This window comes from Tenrec ecaudatus, chromosome 10, assembly GCF_050624435.1.
Source record: "Tenrec ecaudatus isolate mTenEca1 chromosome 10, mTenEca1.hap1, whole genome shotgun sequence".
NCBI lineage: Eukaryota > Metazoa > Chordata > Mammalia > Afrosoricida > Tenrecidae > Tenrec > Tenrec ecaudatus.
In genome coordinates this window covers 34,956,165-34,979,207 of record NC_134539.1, presented here as the reverse complement: position 1 = coordinate 34,979,207, position 23,043 = coordinate 34,956,165, and the positions used below count along the sequence as shown (strand labels likewise).

At 52.1% G+C, this 23,043-nt stretch overlaps 2 protein-coding genes and 1 pseudogene across 3 annotated transcripts in view; 1 reads left to right on the top strand and 2 right to left on the bottom strand.

Moving 5' to 3' along the window:
- The first annotated feature begins 614 nt into the window (after positions 1-614).
- Positions 615-1,164, top strand: LOC142458480 (large ribosomal subunit protein eL21-like; annotated as a pseudogene).
- Positions 1,165-1,675: 511 nt separating this feature from the next.
- TRMT10B (tRNA methyltransferase 10B) lies at positions 1,676-15,910 on the bottom strand. 2 transcript variants are annotated; one of them, XM_075560177.1, is made up of 9 exons: positions 15,837-15,910; positions 12,243-12,572; positions 11,331-11,439; positions 8,261-8,385; positions 6,830-6,982; positions 5,178-5,256; positions 4,528-4,595; positions 2,689-2,812; positions 1,676-2,249 (listed from the first exon to the last, which is right to left on the bottom strand). In XM_075560177.1, exons 2-9 carry the CDS (start codon positions 12,381-12,383, stop codon positions 2,143-2,145), a joined length of 906 nt encoding a protein of 301 aa, XP_075416292.1. In that variant the 5' UTR covers positions 12,384-12,572; positions 15,837-15,910; the 3' UTR covers positions 1,676-2,142. The 2 variants fall into 2 exon arrangements, with proteins under 2 accessions (XP_075416292.1, XP_075416293.1); XM_075560178.1 differs by lacking the exon at positions 6,830-6,982.
- A 4,192-nt stretch (positions 15,911-20,102) lies between these two features.
- FRMPD1 (FERM and PDZ domain containing 1) overlaps positions 20,103-23,043 on the bottom strand; it is a 48,645-nt gene continuing 45,704 nt past the window's right edge. Inside the window, exon 15 of the mRNA XM_075558983.1 lies at positions 20,103-22,399. Coding sequence (XP_075415098.1) covers positions 20,103-22,399 — 2,297 coding nt within the window. The remainder of the gene's footprint in view (positions 22,400-23,043) is intronic.

Sequence of the window (23,043 nt, the reverse complement as noted above, 5' to 3'; positions counted from 1 at the left end):
GAAGCCAGGCCTTTCCGGTGCAAGTCCTTGTCACACTGCAGCCTGGGAGTGGGCGGCTGGAAACTGCTAGCAGGATTTGCCAGCAGCTCTTCTGACAGTTACCTACTCGGCCACCAACAACCTACTGATGACCCTGCCGTAGTGCAACCTTCACTCTTGGGCACTTGCCCTCAGGGTTTGGGAATAAGTAGTAGGGGCCAGGCTGTGGCTACTCTACTCCAGTTAGAGGGCAAAGCAGCTTCTCTTAACTCCCAAGTGTGGAGAATACCATGACAGAATGTACCTGATGGCCCATGGCGGTATTGATGTCTAATCAGGAGGCCAACTCAGCCCTGAGGTCACCAGCTCCTCCTCATGCTGGCCACTCATCTAGCCAGTCTCCTGTCCGTTAAAGCTCACCAGGACCTACAGGCAAGCTGTGCTTCCTGCAGCCTTGGACGGGAGGGGAGGGAAGCAGGCCGAGGGACAAGCAGCTCGTGCCCAAAGTGGGCTTGTCCAGACGTGGTCTTCAGACCACCGCTTGCATCAAAGCAGTGGGGCAAATGCCAGACCCCAAGTTCTGGATTCTACTTCGAAAAACTCAAACTCGCTTCTTTTCGGTCGGAACTGCCATCTTGCAGTGACCTGCCAGAATGAGGAACACCCAGGGAAAGAGAGGCACCCGCTACATGTTCTCCAGGCCCTTCAGGAAGCACGGCGTTGTTCCCCTGGCCACGTACATGCGAATCTACAAGAAAGGTGACGTTGTGGACATCAAGGGCATGGCCACTGTTCAGAAGGGGATGCTGTACAAATGCTACCATGGCAAAACCGGACGCATCTACAAAGTGACCCGGCACGCCATGGGCATTGTGAACAAGCAAGGGCAAGATCCTCGCCAGGAGAATTGATGTGCGCACTGGGTACTTTAAGCACTCGAAGAGCTGGGACAGCTTCCTGAAGTGCGTGAAGAATAACCAGAAGGAAAAGGAGGCCAGGGAGGGCACCTGGGTGCAGCTGAAGTGCCAGCCTGCCCCTCCACGAGAGGCCCACTTTGTGTGGACCAATGGGAAGGAGCCCGAGCTGCTGGAGCCCCTCCCCTATGAGTTCATGGCCGAGTCCGAAATAAAGCTGTCCCCGGCAAAAACAAACCCAAACTCACTTCTGTGCGGGCAAGGGCATTGAGTAGAACATCCCTGGGGGGCTTCCAAGGCTGTTCTCAACTTTCACTTCTCCCAGACAGCATCTGGTGGGGTCGAAACACTGACTTTTTGCTTAGCAGCCAAGCCTGTATTCTGTGCGACCAGGGAGCCTGGCCTCCACTGCAGACGCCTGATGGCAGGCAGGGAAGGCAGGAGCTGCCACTTCCAGCCAGCCTCACCATGGAGGAGCTGGTCCCAGTGGCAGAGTACCTTGCCCTGCCCCAGGGACTCAGGAACCAAAGGTCAGACACCATGTGCCACCTCTTTCTAGTGAAGTCTCTTACCTGTCAGCTGCCAGGAAGCACAGGAAGACCTGCAGCGGTTGCTGGGATAATAAAACACCAGGACCCAAAGCCCTTGGCATAGTCTCTGGGACACAGTAAGTGCCAACGGCTGTTGACAAATGTTCAACAAGGCGGGCACTGGAGAAACCCAAGCCCTGGTGCTCCTGGCTCGCTTCGGCAGAAACAGCAAAAGGCAGCTGCACCACAGACCCCATTCACCTCCGCGGCTTTATTAGACAAGCTGGGAAAGGCTGGAACAGAGAGTAAGGTCAACCTAATACTAATGTGTAGTATGTAGACCGCATGTTCACCTTCCTCGCATTTGGGTATTATGTGACGATGTCCATGTGCTGCGGACACCCCACACTGCCTCTAGATCTCAAGACTCTGGGGTCAGGTAATGGGAGGCCCATTGCTCACAGAAGAGAGCCGAGGCAGGAGAGAAAACAATGCAGGGTAGAGTGTCCCCCAGCTCCTTAGGTGCTGGCGAGGCCAAGCAAATGCCACCACACGACGCTGCTCTCCTGGACACGGGCCTCCACAGCAGCACCCCAAGAGGGAGAAAGTGTGCTGGCTGGTCTCCGGGCTGGGGTGTTTCCCGAGGCTCCCCTCACCATGAGAGCACCCCTTCTCACCAGCAGCTCTCTGCCTCTGACAACTGCAGTACAGGCTGTCCATCATCCCACTGAATTCTGAAGAACGTAACCCTTTCCAGGAGAAACACCTTTCTTCAGTGCTTCTGGCCAGCTGCGAGTCTCCAAGTAAGTGGACAGGATATCAAACACTTGGCAGTGAGCAGAGAGAGGAGAGAGAGAGAACTGGTCAATGATTGACAAAGAGGAGGGGGTTCTGGATTGTCTGCACCACACGGGGCACTAGGTGCTGGGAAGCCAGAGGCCAACAAAGACCCCAGCTCTGCCTGCCTGCAGGGACCACCGGCTGCACTGGGAGAACAGGCCACCAGATGGATGTTGCTGCCACAGAAGGGCGCCCACACTCCAACTGAACAGCAAGGAGGGCTTCTGCCTGGCCTGAGAGGGAGAGGGGATCCGGCCCTTTCAACTCTCTTGAACGTAGTTAGGAACCAGGGAAGAAATGAAGACTGCCTCTGAGTAGCCAGCATACTTGTGACAAGGTGCATGCAATAAAGAGTCCCAGAGGAGATGGAGTCGGGCCCCTTTATAGTCCCACACAGACCAAGCAGGGCATGCCGCGTGCACTACCTTGATTGATGGCCAGTATCTCGGAATGATAGTTCTTCTTGTTCTGGTGTCGGACCATGTACTCCTGGATGGGCAGGCGGGCCGTCTGCACAGAGTGTTCCCGGGCCTTTTGGAATGTCACCCTCTGTCAGGCACAGTCAAACATTTCCCTTATTATAAAAGGAATACAGAATCACATTCTCACTGTAATATGCACAGCCGCGGGTCCCCATTCACCAGCACTCCATTCCCACCTGTTCATTGTAATGGGAAGACTCGTGCGCTGAAAACAAGCAGCCTGTTTGGTGGGGAGGGGATGGATGGGTGGGTGGGTGGGATATGGCAGCATCTGCAACTAAGGAAGCCCACGGCCAGGTCCCGGGTGAAAGTGGCTGGTATGGCAACCCCTTGCTTATTTGGGGGTCATTCTCCCCTCCCCTCCTCTCCCCTCCCAATGTGACAGCCAAGCAGGAAAGCAGCAAAACGAGGCACCACAGTAGACATAAGCTGTCTCCTGAAGTCCAAGGGTCCAGTCCATCAGGGGAAAGCACCTCAGCCCTAACGCAGACCCCTAAGACCCAGTTCTGGATGGATGGTTTTGTCAGTCAACTGGTAGCAGCCAATTAAAGAGGAGACAGGTTCCAAGCAGTAGGATGTGACAGCGAGCAGTCAGAGTACAAGGAACCCCCCTCGAGTGGGTTATGATTCATCGTGAGCCTAGGGGACAAAGAATTGCACCGTAGGGTTTCTCTGACTGCAGATCTTTACGGGAGCAGATTGCTTCATCCCACAGAGAAATCAATGAGCTTGAACCACTGACTTCATGGTGAACAGCCTATTGCTTAGCCCAGGGAGCCACCGCAACTCCTTAATTCAAAGGACGGGCTGTGTAGCAGTTACATAATCTGTCAACTTGCGGAGGGGTGGCGTCTGCCTGTCAATCAGGTCACAGCTTGATGACCTCAGTTGGAGGTGCTCTGGACAGAAATAGCTCCCATAAGGCCAGATAGATGCTCACTCCCTGCGAGACATTCCTGCTGACAAGACACATGGAGCTACTCTAGAGTCCTGGAGCTGGAAGAGCCATGTGGAAACTCCTGCCAGCATTGAGTTGCTTCCACTGCCACTGGATCCACAAAACTTTCCACCTATTTGCCTGTGATCTTCCTGCATTTGGTGTCATTGCATGTGTTGCGTGAGTCTGAAGAGGAATTTATAGATTGGTATCAGACATACAGGCTCATATCAGACTTAGGGACTGGATCTGGACTGGGCTGGTATGTTTTCTCAATAAGAATTGCTCTTTTATACAAAGCTCTTTCTTAACCACATTAGTGTCTACAAGCTTGTTTCTCTAGTCAACCCTAGTGCAGGCTACAGAGAGGAAACTTGCCTCTGCGGAGGGAGATTTGCTTCTCACTTGTATAGATTGTAACTACTATATCATGCGCAGGCAAAGCAGGTTCATTAGCCAATGAAAGCTTAACATCTGTTTGTATAAGGGGAGCCTAGCTCACATCGCCACTGGTGGTTAAATGCAGAGACTCATGCCTGCACAGTAATTGGCCCCAGAAAAGCAAGCTTGCTGTCAGGAAGCACAAACAGCTGATAAGAAGGCTGAGCCACTGCTTCCTGGGTCAAGGAGCAGCAGCTCCAAGGTGAGCCCTGTTGGTAGCAAACACTCCCCTTCCAATCCCTGGCTCTGGGTCTGCATGGCCTGGCCAGGACTGCAGCTGTTGCTGATGGGGGCAGGGAACACTTCACAGGGGGAGTGGCTCTCTGAGGAGAACAGGCTCCTCCTCCCCTCCTTGTCCCAGGTGCCCCTGAGAGTGTGGGTGCTGGCCTGGATGGCACACTCACCTTCTGAACGCTTTCATCCACAAGCCCACCGAGGACGTAGACTTTATTTGGATCAACATCTTCAAGAGCTACGAGGGGGGGGGGGAAAGGCAGGTCATGTGGACCACATCCAGTCTTAGAATCGCTAACGCCAAAGGAAGAAGGAAAGAAGGCATTACTTTGACAGTAGAAGTGTCGTGAAATAAAAACGAGCGTAAACTGCCTCAATAAAACCCGAAGCTGAATTTCTAAATGAACAAATAGCATAAGACAATTCTTTCTGATACCTAATTAATAGAAAATCAGTATCAGATCCAAATCAAAGAGTTAAAAATGAAAACTACGCAGAAACATGGAAGAGAATCATGTGACCAACGTAGTGCACACCAAGCCACTGGCCCAGGAAGAGTTGGCGCAGGAGCTGCCAAAGGAAACCGAGGGTCGCCTTGCGGAGGGACCCCCTAAACTCTGCACAGCGCTGAGAACGGAGTAGGGGCATGCAGAACACCCAGGGAGGATCTGCCCGTAACAAGAGATGTGCACTTAATGTGAATTCTTTCCTCCTCTCTGGACTCCTCCGTGGGGAGCTCTAGCAAGTGTGGTCACAGGAGACAATCAAACAAAGAGCCGAGAGCCAGACGTGACGCAGAGTCCATGCGTAGAGTACATACCGTGCTCAGAGTCGGGCGTCAGGTACACCAGGGTGCTCAGAGGAAATAAACTAAAGCAGTCTTCTTCTGTTAGGTCTAGCTGAAAAACACACGCCATCCAATGTGGTGGGAAACGGTTCAGACTAAGCCTACAAAATGCAACACCGCGTCACTGGACGTCAGTGTCTGCCACAGCTCCAGGGAAGCCGAAGGCCACAGCTCTGACGGCACTGCTCAGAAAGCGGACAGTAGAGGGAACGGAAGGGGAATGGCCCCTAACAGAGGCGCAGGCCCCGCCCCAGGACTGTAGGGAAGGAGGACCACTGAAGGGGACCTTGTGGCGAAAGGAATGGTGGAGCAGGCTCTGTACAGATTCTGACTCATGGTGGCTCTACAGGACGGGGGAGAACTGCTACTGGGAGCAGAGTGATGGTGGGTTTCAAACACCACCTTGTGGTTATCAGCCGAATGCTTAAGCCTCGGTGCCACCTTCTTTGGTCCACATCATTCCAAGATGGTTCTTTCTCTTTCTGAAAAGTCAAGATCTCTGGAAAGGAGCCAGGATTGTTCTAGAAAGTTCGCTCCTCGAGGAGAGTCTAGCACAGAGTTTGTTCCTGGTGGACACTGTCCAGTCGTGCATGTGCTGGAGCAGAGCTGCCTCCTGGGGTTTTCTAGGCTGTCATCCTTCCGGCTCCCTGGGAGGGAGCCCTGGTGGCAGAGGTGACGACAAGTCAGCAGCTTGAAACCACCAGTCTCTCTGTGGCAAAAGAGGGGGCTTTCTACTCTCACAGAGTTACAATCCTGGAAACCCACAGGGCACTTCTACCCTGTCCTGTAGGGTCACTAGCAGTCTGAATTGACTTGATGGCAGTGAGTGAGTGAGTGAGTAGGTGGGAGGGTAAGTGAATGAATGAGTGGGTGGGTGAGTGAATGAGTGGATAGATGATGGAGTGAGTGAGTAGGTGGATGAGTGAGTGAGTGAGTGAGCGAGCGAGTGAGTGAGTGAGAGGGTGGGGGAGTGAGTGAGTGAGTGAGGGAGTGAGTGAGTGAATGAGTAGGTGGGTGAGTGAATGAGTGGGTGGGTGGATAAGTGAGTAAATGAGGTGATAGATGATGGAGTGAGTGAGTAGGTGGATGAGTGAGTGAGTGAGTGAGAGGGTGGGGGAGTGAGTGAGTGAGTATAAGTGAGAGAGTGAGTGACAGAGTGAGTGAGAGGGTGAGTGAGTGAGAGGGTGGGGGAGGGAGGGAGTGAGTGTAAGTGACAGAGAGTGAGTGACAGAGAGTGAGTGAGAGGGTGAATGAATGAGTGAGTGAAAAACTGGCAGCAGATCACTTGGCCTTTCTCCTCCAGAGCTCCTGAGTGGGTTTGAACTGCCAACCTTTTCGGTTAGCAGCTGAGTGCTTAACTACCGTGCCCCCAGGCTCCTGCTGCACCCATGTACAAACACACTGCCCTCCTGGCTACTGGTAACTGGGGTCTGCCTGGCCGAGGGTGGATGAGAGCACTCTACGTGTGAACACCAAAGGGAGGTTCCGAGCTCCTTCTGGGTTGCAATGGGGAGAGCAGATCACTGATGAGGTTTCATATCGGGGAGGAAAACCGTGAAGAAGGGAGTTTAGCCCACAACCCCTTTCCCGATGAGCAATCACATAGTACTCCAAGAGAGACTTACCACATAACTAGAAAATCCATCATTCATCCTCACACACTCTGTGTACAGCGGACTCTCAGCCGTGAATCCTGCGAGGCAGATCCAAAAGGGCCTGTCGGCTTTTTTATTCGAGCCGTACAGCCTGCGGATCTGTCCTGCCAGTCTGCTCAGCTCCTGGAAAGACCAAGGGCACGGCATGGTGAACAGGCACCAACTCACTCGAAACTCAGCATCCATAGACGCCTGCCCGGTGAGTCCACAGAAGGCGACTCCCGAGCTCCTGTGACACCTGAGTGGGAGCGTGGATGTGGCCACTCTGGGATGTCCAATGACATCACCCGGGCAGCTGAAAAAGAAGGCAGGCACTGCCCGCAGCCCAGAAATACAGCAGGTGAACTGACAGAGAACAGCCAAGTTCTGGACCTAAGGCCATGCCGCGGCCCACAACTGCTAGTGCGGTTTTGGAATCTGTGGTTGGTAGCATTTGTCTGAAAGTCTATGGAGTGAGGCTTAATACTGAAATGATTATAAAGAGGTTAGGGTCACTCGGCAGAGATGGCCCCATTCAGTCACAGTGGCACCTTCTCCCTGCGTCCCCTGACCTCAGAGACCTCCCGCAGAGAAGGTGGCTTCCGTCTCTCCTGATTTGCTTCAGCAGAGGGCAAGGAAGGCTGTAGGCTTGCCTGAATCTGAGATTTCAATGACTACGCACACGAGGAAGCTCCAGGTTGGCCTTTGGGGTGGGCTATCCATCAAGTTCCAGGTCATAAATTCAGAGCTCAAGTTTCCCTAGTTCCTCTGAAAAACAGACAAACACTAGCACACCCAACAGGGGGAATGGGAAAGATGTGATAAAAGTTGACCTACATCGCAGGGAAGGAATGTCACCCCCAGCGAGCCTTTCCACAGCAAGAAACCTGGCAAACGGCCCCCTCCAGAAGAACACCCAAGGTGTCACTTCTGAAGGACTGAGCCTGAAATGGTCCCTCCAGACTGGGGACACCACAGAGAAGGGGAATGGTACTAGGCTTAAAAAACAACAACCCGCTGCCATCAAGTCAGGACTGACGCACAGTGACCCTATAAGACAGGGCAACTGTCCCGGTGAGTTTCCAGGACTGTAACTGTTCATGGGAGTAGAAAGCCCTGTCATTCTCCTGAGAAACGACTGGTGGTTTTGAACCGCTGACCTAGCAGATCACAGCCCAACTCGGACCCACTAAGCCACCGGGGCTCCTGTTAGGCACAAAGGTGGAGAATGAGGTAAAGATGTGCTGACGAGACTGGAGGGTGTCTATTCTCTTTCAGATTCCTCACAGCCCTCAGCACACCACTGCAGAAAACCCAACCCTTGCTGGTTTACTAAAGAATCTCAGGAGAATGGGCTGGTCACACTGGGCGGGACAGCTGCTCCTATCTGGGCCTCCCCCTGAAAGTAGGAATGTGTCCTACCTTCTTCGACATGTGGTCCGTCATACTCAAGTCGATGCAGAGTCTTGGTCCAGAGTCTTTGGCTTTCAAGAGTCTCTCTTTGGTTAAGGCTCTCAGAAAACGTTTGCTGTGCTGGGGGCAGTTGACTAGAACAGCAAGATCAGAAAAGATGGAGAGTGGAGAAACATAAATCCTACTGAGTGAACAACTCTCTCTCCAACAAGGTGCAGGACTTGTGCATGGCACACTTGCACTAGATTTGGGTACCCCAGGGTGGACTCGAGCGGGGGGCAGGGGAAGTCTGAGTTCTCTCGTTGCACACAGGCAGAGAGCTCCTTAGGGGCAAGGAGGGCGGGACTTCGTCTGACACACTTTGGACATGCTGTTGGGAGACCAGTCCCTGGAGAAGGCCATCAGGTCTGGGAAAAGTAGAGGGGCCGTGAGAAAGAGGACGGCCCTCACGGAGAGGGACTGAGGGGATATACACACCTCCCCACACCCAAGGGGGTCGAGGGACAGTAATGCGGGTGCAGGGAGAGAGTGGACCGGTGTAGGAAACGAAAATAACAATAACAATATAAAGTTGATCAAGGATTCATGAGGGTGGGGGCCGGGGGAGAACTGATGCCAAGGGCTCAAGTAGAAAGAAAATGTACGGAATATGATGACAGCAACATATATTCAAGTGTACTTGATACAATCGATTTGATAATAGGACTAAAGATAATCCTAGTCATCATAGCACTGGCCCTGACACATAGCATGGAATAAAGCTAGCTCTTGTCAATACTATTCTTTCCACTCCTGAGCATACAAGCACTTACGTTCAATAGACAGTCGAGATTTGAAAAGCAGCCTTAAATTTTGCTTTCTTAGCTGATGGTGCCCGGCTATCAAGAGAGATAGCATGTGGGGTCTTAAAGGCTTGAAGGTAAACAAGTAGCTCAGAAGCAACAAAGTCCACATGGAAGAAGCACACCAGCCTGTGTGATCATGAGGTGTAGAAGGGATCAGGCATCAGGCATCATCAGAACGAAAAATTTTACCATAGTGAATGAGGTGGGGAGTGCAGAGAAGAGACACAAATCCCATTTGCAGGCCACTAGACATCTCCTTACAGGAGGGTTTAGGGGAGGAGACCAGCCAGTCAGGGTACGATGTAGCAACAATGAAAAATACAACTTTCCTCTAGTTCCTAAATGCTTCCTCTCCCCCAACTATCGTGATCCCAATTTTACCTTGCACGTCTGGCTAGACCAGAGGATGTACACTGGAACAGATAGGAACTGGAAATACAGGGAATCCAGGACAGATGATCCCTTCAGGACCAGTGGTGTGAGTGGCGATACTGGGAGGGTGGAGGGAGGGTGAGTTGGCAAGGGGAAACCAATTAAAAGGACCTACATGTGACCTCCTCCCTGGGGGACGGACAACAGAAAAGTGGGTGAATGGCAAGATATGACAAAATAATAATTTATAAATTATCAAGGGTTCATGAAGTAGGGGCGAGCAGGAAGGGAGGGGAAAAATAAGGACCTGATGCCAGGGGCTTAAGTGAAGAGCAAATGTTTTGCGAATGATGAGGGCAATGAATGTACAAATGTGCTTTACACAATTGATGTATGAATTGAGATAAGAGTTGTATGAGCCCCTAATAAAATGTAAAAATTTTTTTTTTGCTTTCTATGATATTACACTCCTACCTTCGAGAAAACAAAAATCCTTACAATTGGACCAGTAAACTTCATCATGATAAATGGGAAAAGATACAAGTTGTCAAGAATGCTGACTTGGATCCACATCAATAGCCACAGAAGCTGCAGTCAGGAGGTCAAATGAGGTACTGCCTTGGACAAACCTGCTGCCAAAAGACCTCTTTCAAGTGTCAGAGAGCAAAGATGTCACTTTGAGGACTAAGGTGTGCCTGGTCCGAGCTAGGGTATCTTCACAATCACGCAAGAGCTGGAGGCTGGATTCGGCCGGCGGGAGAAGAATTGGTGCATGGGAATTATGATGAGGACTTCCAGCAAAACAATCAGATCTGTCCCAGAGGAAGGACAATTGGAACATTCCTTAGGAATGAGACTTGCACAATCGGAGGGCTCATTCTCTGAAGGACATGCTTGGTAAAGGGTCATTGAAAACAAGACTCGCAGCAAGACTGACTGACACAGCTTGTGACTGGAACCATGGGCTCCAACGTAGGAGCGGCTGTGAGGACAGCATTCTGTTACAGGACCTCTGTGAGGCAGAACCCACTGTAGAGGGAACCTCAGAACGACCACCTTCTGGATGATTCTTTCCCCTTCAACAGCGTGTGCTCTCCTGGGCACACAGACACCGGCTGGCTGAGGACACACACGACTACCAGGACCAGCAACCGGGCTGCCCTCACCTGTGTGTCCAGCACGGCTGGCTCCCCATCCCTCCACCAGCGACCGGGCTGCCCTCACCTGTGTGTCCAGCACGGCTGGCTCCCCATCCCTCCACCAGCGACTGGGCTGCCCTCACCTGTGTGTCCAGCACGGCTGGCTCCCCATGCCTCCACCAGCGACCGGGCTGCCCTCACCTGTGTGTCCAGCACGGCTGGCTCCCCATGCCTCCACCAGCGACCGGGCTGCCCTCACCTGTGTGTCCAGCATGGCTGGCTCCCCATCCCTCCACCAGCGACCGGGCTGCCCTCACCTGTGTGTCCAGCACGGCTGGCTCCCCATCCCTCCACCAGCGACCGGGCTGCCCTCACCTGTGTGTCCAGCACGGCTGGCTCCCCATCCCTCCACCAGCGACCGGGCTGCCCTCACCTGTGTGTCCAGCACGGCTGGCTCCCCATGCCTCCACCAGCGACCGGGCTGCCCTCACCTGTGTGTCCAGCACGGCTGGCTCCCCATCCCTCCACCAGCGACCGGGCTGCCCTCACCTGTGTGTCCAGCATGGCTGGCTCCCCATCCCTCCACCAGCGACCGGGCTGCCCTCACCTGTGTGTCCAGCACGGCTGGCTCCCCATCCCTCCACCAGCGACCGGGCTGCCCTCACCTGTGTGTCCAGCACGGCTGGCTCCCCATGCCTCCACCAGCGACCGGGCTGCCCTCACCTGTGTGTCCAGCACGGCTGGCTTTCCGTCTCTCTCTTTCTTGCTTCCTTTTGCTCTGCTTTGCCGCAACTATCTTTTCCCAGTGTTTCTGTTTTCTTTGCACATTTTTCTTACATTACCCGGAAAACAAAATGGTTTGAAAACTTCGTAAGCACCAGAGAAGGAAAGTGAATATTAGAAACAGTTACTGTATATACTCGTGTATAAGCCGAGTTTTCCAGCACATTTTAAATGCAGTTTTTGTGGTAAAATTAGGTGCCTCGGCTGATATTCGGGTCAGCTTATACTCGAGTATATACAATACTTCTTTATTTATTTTTTTAACTTAAAAGTTAAGAGAGAAAAAGAACATTAGTCTTAAGAAACAAACCTAAGTGAATGGTGTTAACAGAAAAATCAAGCTCGGAAAGAGAGACATGGCCTTTCCAAAATCAAGGTTAATGCAGGACGTACATTGCATTTCCTGGCCCTTTCAATGCTCCAGAAAGATTGTGTGTTCACATCACAAGGGTCAAGGAATGCAATGTGTCCTGCATTAACCTCAACTCTGTTGTTGGGCGCCTTGGTGACACATTGGGCAAGTATTTGGCTGCTCACCAGGAGGCTGGTTGTTCAAATACACAGCTGCTCTGAGGCAGGAAGCTGTGGCAGTCAGCTTCCATCAAGATGCGCGCCCTTGAAAGCCCTCTAAGGTAGTTGTACTCTGTCCCACAGGACCAGTGTGAATCAGAACTGACTGGTTATCAGTGGACTGATTTCTTTTGGTCCTTTTTGAAAAAAAGGTATGACTGACTGGAACTACAACTCTAAGCCAGTTGACTGACACCAGTTTCTCCAGTTGCCAGGGGATATCTACTCCTCGAACAGGGAGGTGCCTTCTCAGAGTCCCAGCCTCCGGATCCTCTTACTCACCGAGCAGCAGGCGGCCCCGCCTGTGGGCAGGCTCTCCCTCTCTGGGCTCTCACGGTCCACTTCAATCTGCAGGAGCGCAAAGCTCTCAGAGATGCCATCTTCCCCAGCACCTTCCACGAGGCCGTCCTGGCCCAGCAGCATGTGCGATTCTGTTTTCTACGTTCTTCTCCCGTCCGGTTTTCACTTCATGGGCTTCGTCCTCAGGAACGCTGACGTGAGATGTGATGCTACTTCAAAGACTTCAGTATCTCTCGATGTCCCAAGGACAGATACTGGTACCGGATGTAAACCACTGACCCACGTTTACTGAACTGAGGACAGCATGTGCACCTAGAGAAATGAGCCACGTCATTGATTGTGTTCTCTGACATGCACAGCATCACCTGAGAGGAGAGCAAAGGTCACCTTCTGAATGTTAGTTTTAAACAGATGTTTACGGAGCACCTATTACGTGCACGTTTGGGTACCAGAAGCCCGTGGGGAGAAGGAAGTGCTAAGCAAAACCATGGTAAGAAAATTCTTCCCGGGTGCTGGGGCTGCATCCGAGCCAGTTCTTTGAATGGCAGTGCAACAAGAGGCCCCAGCACTCTGAAAAATTTACTATGCCTCAAAAGTAATAAAGCAGAAAAAACACGGGCATCTATGCTACCGCACATTTAGCAAACGACACTAACTTCAAAGTTGTAGCCAAAAAGCTCTGAGAAAGAAAGACTGTGGGGTCAGAAATGCTCTGATCCATGGCCACGGGTCTGAGAGAGTGGTGGGACGGATGTAACCTACCAGTTAAGCCCACTGTAATGGTGATAGAGAAGTCAATTGAGAGGAAGGCATTTTAACAATGTAGCCATCCTGTTTCAGTTTTGCAACTACTGTAATCCCTTTTGTAACTGCTGTTTTCTGTAACTGCTGAGCCGCTGCCATTTATTCTTGAATTTGCTGACGATGTGTCTAACCCCACTGCTCTAGTTCTGTAAGATCTCCTATCTCTCAATACCATATCACCACCTGCCTTTGTATACTAGTTCCCCTTTTTTTCCAAACAGTGTGACGCCACCTGCCTCCTGTGCCTTCCTTATTCCATAGTCTAAAAAGCTCCCACTTAGAGCACGCAGGGTCTTGGGAGAATTGGGCTCTAGCCGCCCCATGGCAGCTGGCTCATGAAGGCTTACTACCTTTGGTGAAAGTTACCTGTCGGGTAATTGAGCTCATCCTGGCACAACAACCCACCTGTGCCTGCTCCTCTCAGTTTAGTCTTGTCATTAATTTAGAAAACAGTCCATCTTTAAAAATACAAGTCAGTATAATTAAGATCTATGCATATGGTAAAAGAGCTATCAAAATGAAAAGTAATGGTCCCCATTCTTACCCTTTCCAACGCGAGTGGGAAGCTGACCTGAAATCTTACAGCTACACCATTGCTTCCTTCAAATTGCCCACCTGCTTGTCTTCACTAGGTAGGTCGTCCATTTCTTCTAGGCGTTCACATTGCTGGCAGTACAATTTTTTCCCAGTAGTCCATTATAATCTTTTGGATCTCAGTTGGTTCTATTATGACACCCATCTCATATCTTATTTGGGTTATTTACATTGTCCCATTTCTCTATTTGGTCAATAGTTTGTAACTTAATTGATCCTCTTAAATAACCAATGTCTAGCATTGTTGTTGCTTTTGGCTTTCTGTTTCCTACTTCTTTATCCTTCCTCTGATATTTATGATTTTCTTTTTTTCTCTGGTGACTGTGGACTCTCTTGCTGTTCTTAACACTGTCTACTGATGAGCAGGGACTGTAAATTCTGATGGCTAGTTTATCCATTTTGTAATGTTCTTTTAAAGAGTTGCTTACCCCAAAGTCACAGAGATATTCTCCTTTAAACTCTTCTGGGAGATTTATAGTCTTTGTTTGTACATTTAGGTCTATAATTGAGCTCAAGTTTATTCTCATATATGGTCTGAAGAAGGGTGAAAGGTCTATTTTTTTCTATATATAGCTGGCTCAACATGAATTTTTTTCTTTCCAAACTACATTACTCACGCATCTATAGCCTTCATTGAATTTGCCTAAGTTGTCAAATTAGACATAAAGCTATTCACAAGCGTAATTTTTTAAACACCTGCAGAACCTAGAGTAAGGGGCTCTTGTGGCATAGATGCGTTGAGCTGGGAATCAAAGTCAGCTGTTTGGAACCATTAGCTGCTCTGAGAGAAAAAGAGCTTTGTAGGATGAATCTCCGGAACTCACCACAGGCCCTACCCAGTTACTGTGAGTCAAAATCGACCAGATGGCAGCGAGTTTGGTTTTTTGAGAGGACTTATAGTAATGTTCTCAATTTTGTTTCTGACATTTGTTGTTCTATGTGTGTATCTCCCTCTGTGATCTTCCTCTTTTTCCCCCCTTGATCTATTTACACTTGGGCTTATCAATTTTGTTATTCTTTTCAGAGAATGTACTTTCGGTTTTACTTAATCTGCTCTATTGTCTATCTATTTTTTATTTCATTGATTTCTACTCTTTTATTACATATTTCCTGCCTCCTACTTTCTGAGTTTAATTTCTTCTTCTAGCTCTTAAAGTAGAAGTGAAGATCATTGATTTTAGCCTTTACTTTTTTTATATCTTTGTACCCTCAGTGACCAACCCAAGGCCTGGCACAGAATGGAAGCTCAGTAAATGCCCAACAGATGGAGTCTCAAAAAGCAACAGTGACGCTCAGAATCACAGAAACACAGATCTACTCAATCCATACGCAACAACTTTAATACATTTATTATCTGTGCCTAAATTTAATACCTTTATTCCTTCATTTAAAAATCCTCTCTGACGCTCCAGGTCCTGTCCCGTCCTGTCCTATCCACTGGCTCAACAAAGGCTAATCACTAAGTACAAGCAGGGCCATGGCTGTTCATACTTAAGATTGGGGGACATTTATCCTGCCTTCATGGGGCTTGAATGATCTGACTGAGCCTGGCTTGCTAAGAAGTGCTCTGGCAGTTTCCCTGGAGATGCGAGGGTTGAAGAGTGCACTTGCAAGTCCCCAGTCCTCAGGATCTGAATCTCACAAAACAACATCATCCCTAAATACCTCATAATCATGTCATTCCTCTACCACTCCCTGCGATTTTCCTTTGCAGAAATTCTGGTCGTCTTGCTCTCTTAACATTTCAAGGAATAGTCCCGCCTCGCGGCTTCTGCTAACTGCAAGGCTCATTCCCCATTTACTTGCATGGAATGTGGCATAGAATTTATCTGGATTTCTGTCTGAATGGCCCCATCCCTGGAATGTAAGCAAAGGGGTGTTGTCCGCTTTGTTCACTATCGCAACGCTAGGAGTCAGAAGTGACTGTGAAGGCAGTGAGTTTGGTGGGGGTTATTATTATTTCCACTATAGTAGTCCCAACTTGGAAAAAAGTCTTGGTACACTGGGAGCATGTGCGAGGAGCGGCAGAAAGAGAACCAGGAAGGGGGGTACACTGTCCTGAGTAACTGGTAAATGCTGATTTCCAGTCCCCGCCCCACCTGCAAGCAAAGTGGTGTTTCCGGCCTGACCCCCAGCCCCCAGCCCCTAGCGCAGCCCCTCCACGCGGTCCCGCCGTACCTCGCCCGTCACCTCCTCCGCCGACGGCCGCAGGGCGTGCTTGGCCCGCCTCCAGGATCACTTCCGGGTCCGGGTCCCTCTCCGAATGGCATTCTGGGAATTGTAGTTTTTAAGATGGCAGGGGCAGCAGTTCCTGTGGGATGGGCGTGTGCACGTGTCTCTGAACCCTAGCTTCTTCCGCTTCTCTAGCATTCTGTTAGATAAGCGTTTACCATCCCACCCTCCTGCCGGCCTGCTGCTGCAGAGGATCAAGCGCTCTCAGGAACTGAGCATTGAAAACGGGACTGAAACCAAGCCACGAATGACCCTTAATGCTGCAGACACGTTGCCGCCCCATCCTCCTTTCCCCACGACCAGCAGGGCCTTTAAGCTGATGCTGCCCTTTCCTGGCTGTGCAGCCCCACAACACAGAGAGATCGTGACGTGAGCAGGCAGTCTGGCCTGGCCATGCTTCCCCTCTGTATCTCCCCATGCGGAGGCGGGGGGAATTGAAGTTACCCGTCCAGGCTTTGGCCTGATCCAGCCTCTCAACTACTCTTCCCTTTACTCCGCTGCTCCTTGGGGGCTCACCCTTGCTGAGATAATATGCTATCAATGGAGCAGTCATGGGAGCCAACGCACGCCAAGAGAGCCAAGCACGAGAACAAAGGGCGGCGCACTGCACATGCTCAAAGGCCTAGGTTGTCCCTCGGTGGGCATGGGTGGGCGTTAACCTGGATGGGCCCACCTGGGCCAGGTGAATTCAATCCAGCCAATGGGGTCGAGCTGGGGTCGTCCACCACGCCTCCCCCAGGAATCCTTGAAAAGGCAGGAGCCAGGGTGAGAGAGGAGGAACTGGGGAGAGAACTTTGGAAAGAGATCTTTGCTTGACACCGAGCAGTCTCTGCCAGGCTGCATGGTCCGGAGGAATCCTATGGGTGCCGCGTAAAACTTGGAACTTCTCTCATTAAACTCACTTGGATCACGAGCCAAGGACAGAGGTGTAACTCTATCCCCAGAGAGAGCTTATATCTCCTGCTCAGGAACTTCCAATTCAATTAAATTCCTTCTTGCCCCCCCCCCCCATTTCCCTTATCTGGCTCTATTTTACGCAGCTTCTCCACCTCCCATACCTTCCCCCACACTATGTGTCAGCCCATTGTTGATTGATCTGATTTCAGGGCCACGTTTATTAAAGGCTAAAAGGAAACACAACCCCAACAGGTTTTTTCATCCGGACTCCTGCCGGAAGTTCCTCAGCAGACCTAAAGGGCCCTAGGTGGTCTTCAGTTGCCCTTCCAGGCTTTACCTCCCACCAGCCCTTCACCTGACATTGAGCCATACTGCCCTGTCTGCATGCTCCCTCTCTGCCCCTCTCCCTGCCATCACTCCGTGTCCCTGCACCTCTGAATGCGCTCGTGGCCATTGCCCTTTGCAAGGCCACCTCACTGGGCTCACCACTCCCTCTGCTCCCACCCCAACACGAGTCAGATGATTATGCCTCTATCCTCACTCCAAATCCCTCAATGCCTGCTCCCTGAAGGGCTCATTTGCTGACCCTCCTCTAGTTTCCCATGGCTGAAGCTTGCTCTTTCTGCGTCCGTTTTCCCGGCTCAGAGCCACTGGACTCTGCTGCCCACACCCATAACAATAACTATTAGACTCGCTGCAAAGATAAACTGAGGCCAGGACACAGAGGAGAAGTTTATTCTGTGCTCCCGGACGAGATTCACAGGCTCCAGCAAGGAGCCAGTGAAGTCAAGTTGCCTGGGAGGGAGGAGAGAGAAAGAGACGTGAGCCCTGAGCCCCCAGCTGCACCCCCCCAAGTCTATCTGTGGTGAAGAACAAGTTTTTAAGCTGGTCAGGAGGGTAAACAAGAAGTGGGGAGTGGCAGGAACTGCAGGTGCTTAAGCCTTTGTTCATGAAATTTCTAGCTAGGGTGGTACCTTGATTGTTCGGCCTGATACCCTAGGAGATGGCTCATGGTTGTCTTGGTCTGATAAGAGCAGGTCAGACTGTTCCTAACCCAGCAATACAGTTCCCTAGATGTTCATCCCCCCCTAACCCCCACTAGTCAGTGTGTGCAGCTGTGATTGGACTAGAAACGCCACCCCACCCACTCATGGTTTGTTGCTATAGTTATAAACCCAAGTTTGAGTAGGCTCAGGACTGTGAGACACTGAGCCATGGCTGACTCCCAGTCGCCAGCTTACAATAAAGCGTCTCAAAAATAAATAAATATTTAATAAAGCTTCTCACTCTAGAAGCTCTGTGTGGCCCTGATGAACTTGGAAACCAGGTGCAACTTCATTGTGCTTGGGAGTAAAACCCAGGCTCCCCCCACTCCCACCTTGCACACCTGAGTGTCTGCCTGACCCTTCAGTCTCATCTCGCCGTGGTCTCCCCTGCTGGTTGTTCGGCAGACACACCAAGGGCCTTGCCTCCAGCCTTTCCCCTGGCACCTTCATCTTTAGACTTCAGCATAAACCAGTGGGTTTCACCTCTCTAATGCCGCCACCCTTTCATACAGTTCCTCATGTTGTGGTGACCCCCAACCATAAAATTATTTTCGTTGCTACTTCATCACTGTCATTTTGCTACTGTTATGAATTAGGTGACCCCTGTGAAAGGGTAGTTCGACCCCCAAAGGGGTCGCAACCCACGGGTTGAAAACCTCTGCACACTCCCTCATTAAAGAGGCCTTTCTGACCACCTAGTAAGATTGGGCCACCCCACCCCATCTTCTTGGCATCCTCTATTTTCTTCATACAACATAATTCCCACAACCCTCCCCCCAATACCATTTCTATAAGATTAACTACATCTGCCCTGTTCCTGGTTGTAGTCCCAGTCCCCCTGTACAATATCTGTTGGCAGGAAGAACAAGTGGATACGTTTTCTTTCTTGCTACATCAAATCCGTTTCTTTTCCCTGCAATGCAGGGCATGACCCACAGCAGAGGATCCAATGACACACGGACAGCCCTTGTTTTATGATGGACTTCCCCTGTAAGCCTGTCTCGAAGTTGAGTTTGTCCTTACATTAGAATAATCACGTACGGCTCCTTTGGACATTAGTCAAACATTTGTCTTAGTGTAGAGCATCCTGGGAGAGGCGTCTGTGAAAGTGGGAGGTGATCGTTACAGTGTTTGCATTTTTTATTGGATTAAGGATTTACTTGATGTCTCCTGAGGTGGCCCCATGTGACAGGAGAGAAAAGCCAAGCACTGAGAGGTTGGGTCATGTCTAGGGTCCCACCAAGATAGGCGAGTGGCTCAGTGGGGGTTAATGAGAATCTTTTGCTTTAATAGTATTCTGAAAGGAAAAATTCTTAAATCAGTCCGCAGGAGGGCTTTGATATTTGCCTCTTTATACATTTAAAGCAGAATTAGGGCACAAAATTAGAGGTGCAGTCAACTTCAGATAAAAGAGGGAGGAAGCCAGGCAACTAAGGGATTTACTGCCACCTAGTGGAATTGTCAGCATATGGCATGGAAGCAGCTGGTATCAGGCCTCCAGGTGCAGATGCTACAAACTCAGGGAACAACCAGTTCCCAGTGGCCCTGGAGTGGACTTCCATTCAGGGAGACACCATGTGAGTCATCAGGGTTGAGCAGTGCCCACCCCCCCCCAGTTTTGTCTGAAGGCTGTTTACCAGGCCTTTCTACCAAGGTGCTTCTTTTGCTGGTACCACCAAACCCGTTTTTGGTTTCAAGATACCAAACCCAAACTCACTGCCATCGATGGCTTCTGAGGGCATTCACGTGGCCACCATACAGGGCAGGGTAGAGCTGCCCTGTGGATAACCACGCAGGGCCTCCAAAAGCCTGTCCACCAGTGGCTGTGAAGCCACTTCCAGCGCATGGGTGCCCGAGCAGGGCTTTGCTCTGTAACAGTGGAGGCAGGCCCTCCGTCATCGCATGCATTCATGCCCAGGTGTGCCAGTTATTGACAGGCTGGGACAGGAGGAGTCAACACGGCTCTCTGTGGCTCCTGCCTCCCTGCCTTCCGGGGACACGGTCTGTGCCCCGGGGAGCAGGGGTGGGGGCTGTGTGGGCTCCTGGGTTAGCACCCACTCACCGACCGCAGTCTCTGCAGGCGTGCCAAGCAGAGGCATGGCCCATCCCAGGCTCATGTAGCCCCGGCTGTGAGACTCAAACCAAGATGAAGCCGCACTTTATTGAATACTCTAAATAGTAAACACTTGAAGGGGTGAGGAGGGGGTGAAGGGGGCTTCTCGGGGAGCGTCCAGGGTCGGAGGTGGGAGGCCCTGGGCAGTTGGCCTGCTCAGAGGGCAGTGGATGCTCGGAATTTGTGGGTTAAACAGAACACGGAGGCCGTTAGGGCCGTGCACTGACGGGCCAAGAGTTTCACGCTCAGGTCATGGTAGCCCCTCTCACAGGTCAGCTTCGCGGCCTCCACAAACTGGCAGTAGGTGTCAACCACGTCCCTCAGGTTGCCGGCCGCCTCCCTGTGCCGCGCAGAGCAGCGGCTGCAGTCCGTGAGCTGGAAGCACAGGCCGGCCAGCTGCACCAGGTGCTGGAAGGTGGCGCGCACCGCGCCCTGCATCTCCTCGGGGGACTGGTCCAGTCTGATCACGCTCTGGCAGCTGGACAGCAGCTTCTGGGAGCCCATGCAGAGGCGGCTCCGGCTTTCAGAAAAGTGCCAGGTACACTTCTCTGGCGGGTGCTTGTTCCCATCCCCCCAGGAAGCTTCTAGAATGTCCTGCAGCTCCAGCAGGCTCTCCGTGAGTTGGAGGAAGCCCTCTGGGGCACTCCGGGGGACAGCTCTCAGCTGCCTCAGAGCTCTGGAGCAGTACTCGGGCCACAGGTGGCTTTTCCTCCACCGGGGTTCGGTGCTGCAGCTGTGGGCCCGGGTGGGCCTCCAGGGTAGGGTCAGCCGGCTTCCCGCAGAGGGCGGGGAGGTGAGGGGCGAGGAGGGGCGAGCTTCCGTGTCCCTGTCCTCGTCTTCCCTCTCGGGCTGCAGGCCACTGAAACACGTGGTATAGGAGAGCTGGCAGCTGCACTGCTCCATCCCAATCCTGGGAACCACGGCCTCGTCCATGCCTGCGAAGCCCAGAGACATGGCCACCCCGGGACTGACCGGGACCTCGGGGTGGCTTCCCGGCACAAAGCAGAGGAAAGCCCTCTCAGCCGGAAGGCAGATGGTCGGGCTTTGGCCTTTGCTCTCCAACAGTGAGTGGTGGTGGGAGCCCCCTGCACAGGGCTCCTCTGGGGGGCCTGCTAGTGGAGCTCCTGGGAAAGAATTCACAGCCCCCTGCGGCATAGGAATGTCTGCAGGGGCGGTGGCCTCCTCTAGCACCTGATCCTGCAGCTTGGCCTTGACCCCCTCTGGAAGGAAGGCTGATGGAACAGCCTGGTCTTCAAGCAAGAGATCAGCATCTAAAGCCAAGAGCTCAGCATCTAAAGCCAACTCTGCCCGTAATTGTTGTTCTTGGGTCCGGCAGGTTTGACCCGACATTTCTCTGCTTCGTCCTGGAGGCTCTCTGGCCGGGTGTGCTGGGCTTTGTTCAGTCTCTGTGACCGGAGCCTCCAAGGAGAGGAAGACTCCTGGGTTGCCATCAGTAGCTGTAACCCCGAGAACCTGCAGGACAGCATCGAATGCAACGGGGTCACCGGACTCCTTCTCAGAATCCTCCAGGCATACACGGGTGTCACTGTTGTTAATAGCCTTTCGATCCCTCTGCTGCTCCCCCTCTTCCGAATCCAGACCACACTCACCACTTTGCAGCTGGTCGCCAGGGCACAGCATAGGCTCTGGGTATTCAGGGGTGGCTTCCTCCATGTGGTTTCTAAACAAAGATCCCAACCCTGTGTCTGTCTGGACTATCCCCGGCTCCAGGGTGTTACCCAGAGAAGCAGCAGGTGGCCCTGAACTGAGGACCAGGGCATCCCTGTCTGGGGGGGGATCCCCACTGGAGGGGCCAGTGCTGTCCCCAAGTTCCATGAGCACATCTTTGGGGGGACTGTCGTTCCAGCCTGGAGATGAAGAGAGGGCTTGAGAAGACCCCACCTGGGCAGTACCTGGGTCAGGTGAACCTGGGTTGGGACTGGGAGGGACAGTGGGAGGGGCAAGCCCAGCGTTTTCTCTCTGGGTGGGGTTGATCCGGAGGCGAATGGCAGAGATGGAGGTCACCCGAGAGTCGACGACTGACTTGGTTTCCATGGTCTCGGGCTCCATCTCCATGACCCTGGAGGCAGGGCTCTTGCCCGTGGCCTCCCTCAGCGGGGCCAGCAGCCCCAGGGCCTTGGTCTCCAGGAGGCCCGGCTCGCCCTGCATGTCCTGCAGGGAGGACACAGTTGGGGAGGGGGTACTGAGAGTCAGGTAGGGCTCCCGCTCATAGTAGCAGACGTCACCCACGCTCTCGAGGGAGATGGCAGGCATCATCGGGAAGGAGACCTGGGAGGTGTAGTCGGTCTGCAGGAACGACCTTCTCTTCCGCAGCGTCTTGGCATACTTCTTCGTCCCTCCCCTCCTGCTCTGCTCTTGGCCGTCTGGCCTGAGGTCCAGGCTGCCTTTAGGGTGGCCAGTGCTCGTTTCCACAGCAGAAATCGCTCTGGGCCCTGAGGATCGAGACCGGAAAACAAACACAAACGTGAGATGTAAGAAAAAGAGTGTTGAGAGGTTCAGGACTCAGGCGTGTCAGGTGGGCGGTGCAGCGTTGGACACGTTAAGTCACACTAAACGTGGAGCTAGTCTAGAGGATCTCTGATCCAAGTTTCAGTACCGCTCGCCACCTGGTCCGACTTATGACCATGCCAGCTGGCCACCTGGTCCTTAGTGTATCAAACTTGAGCACGTGGAGTAAGAGACTGGTAGCGTCCATTCTGCCCAGCCACACTGTCCTCGCAATACGGATGAGGAGCCCTGTGACCCGGACTCCTGGGCTGGGTGCCGTCCGTGTCTGAACTCAGATCTTCAGCACGGCAAGCCATTCTACACACTAACTTCAGTCGTTCTTTCAAGAATTTTCTTTGTGCTTAAGTTAACCCAAGTCCCCCAGGACCAAGTGTGCCATGCATGTCAAATACATTCTTACTCCCTGATGTCCTTTCTGACTCAGAGTGACCTTGCAGGACAGGGCAGAATTGACCCTGTGGGCTGCCGCTCTTTGCGGGAATAGAAAACCTCATCTTTCTCCTGTGGATGGTGGCGGTTTCAAACTGCTGACCTTGCAGCTAGCAGTCCAAAGTGTAACCACCGGGCC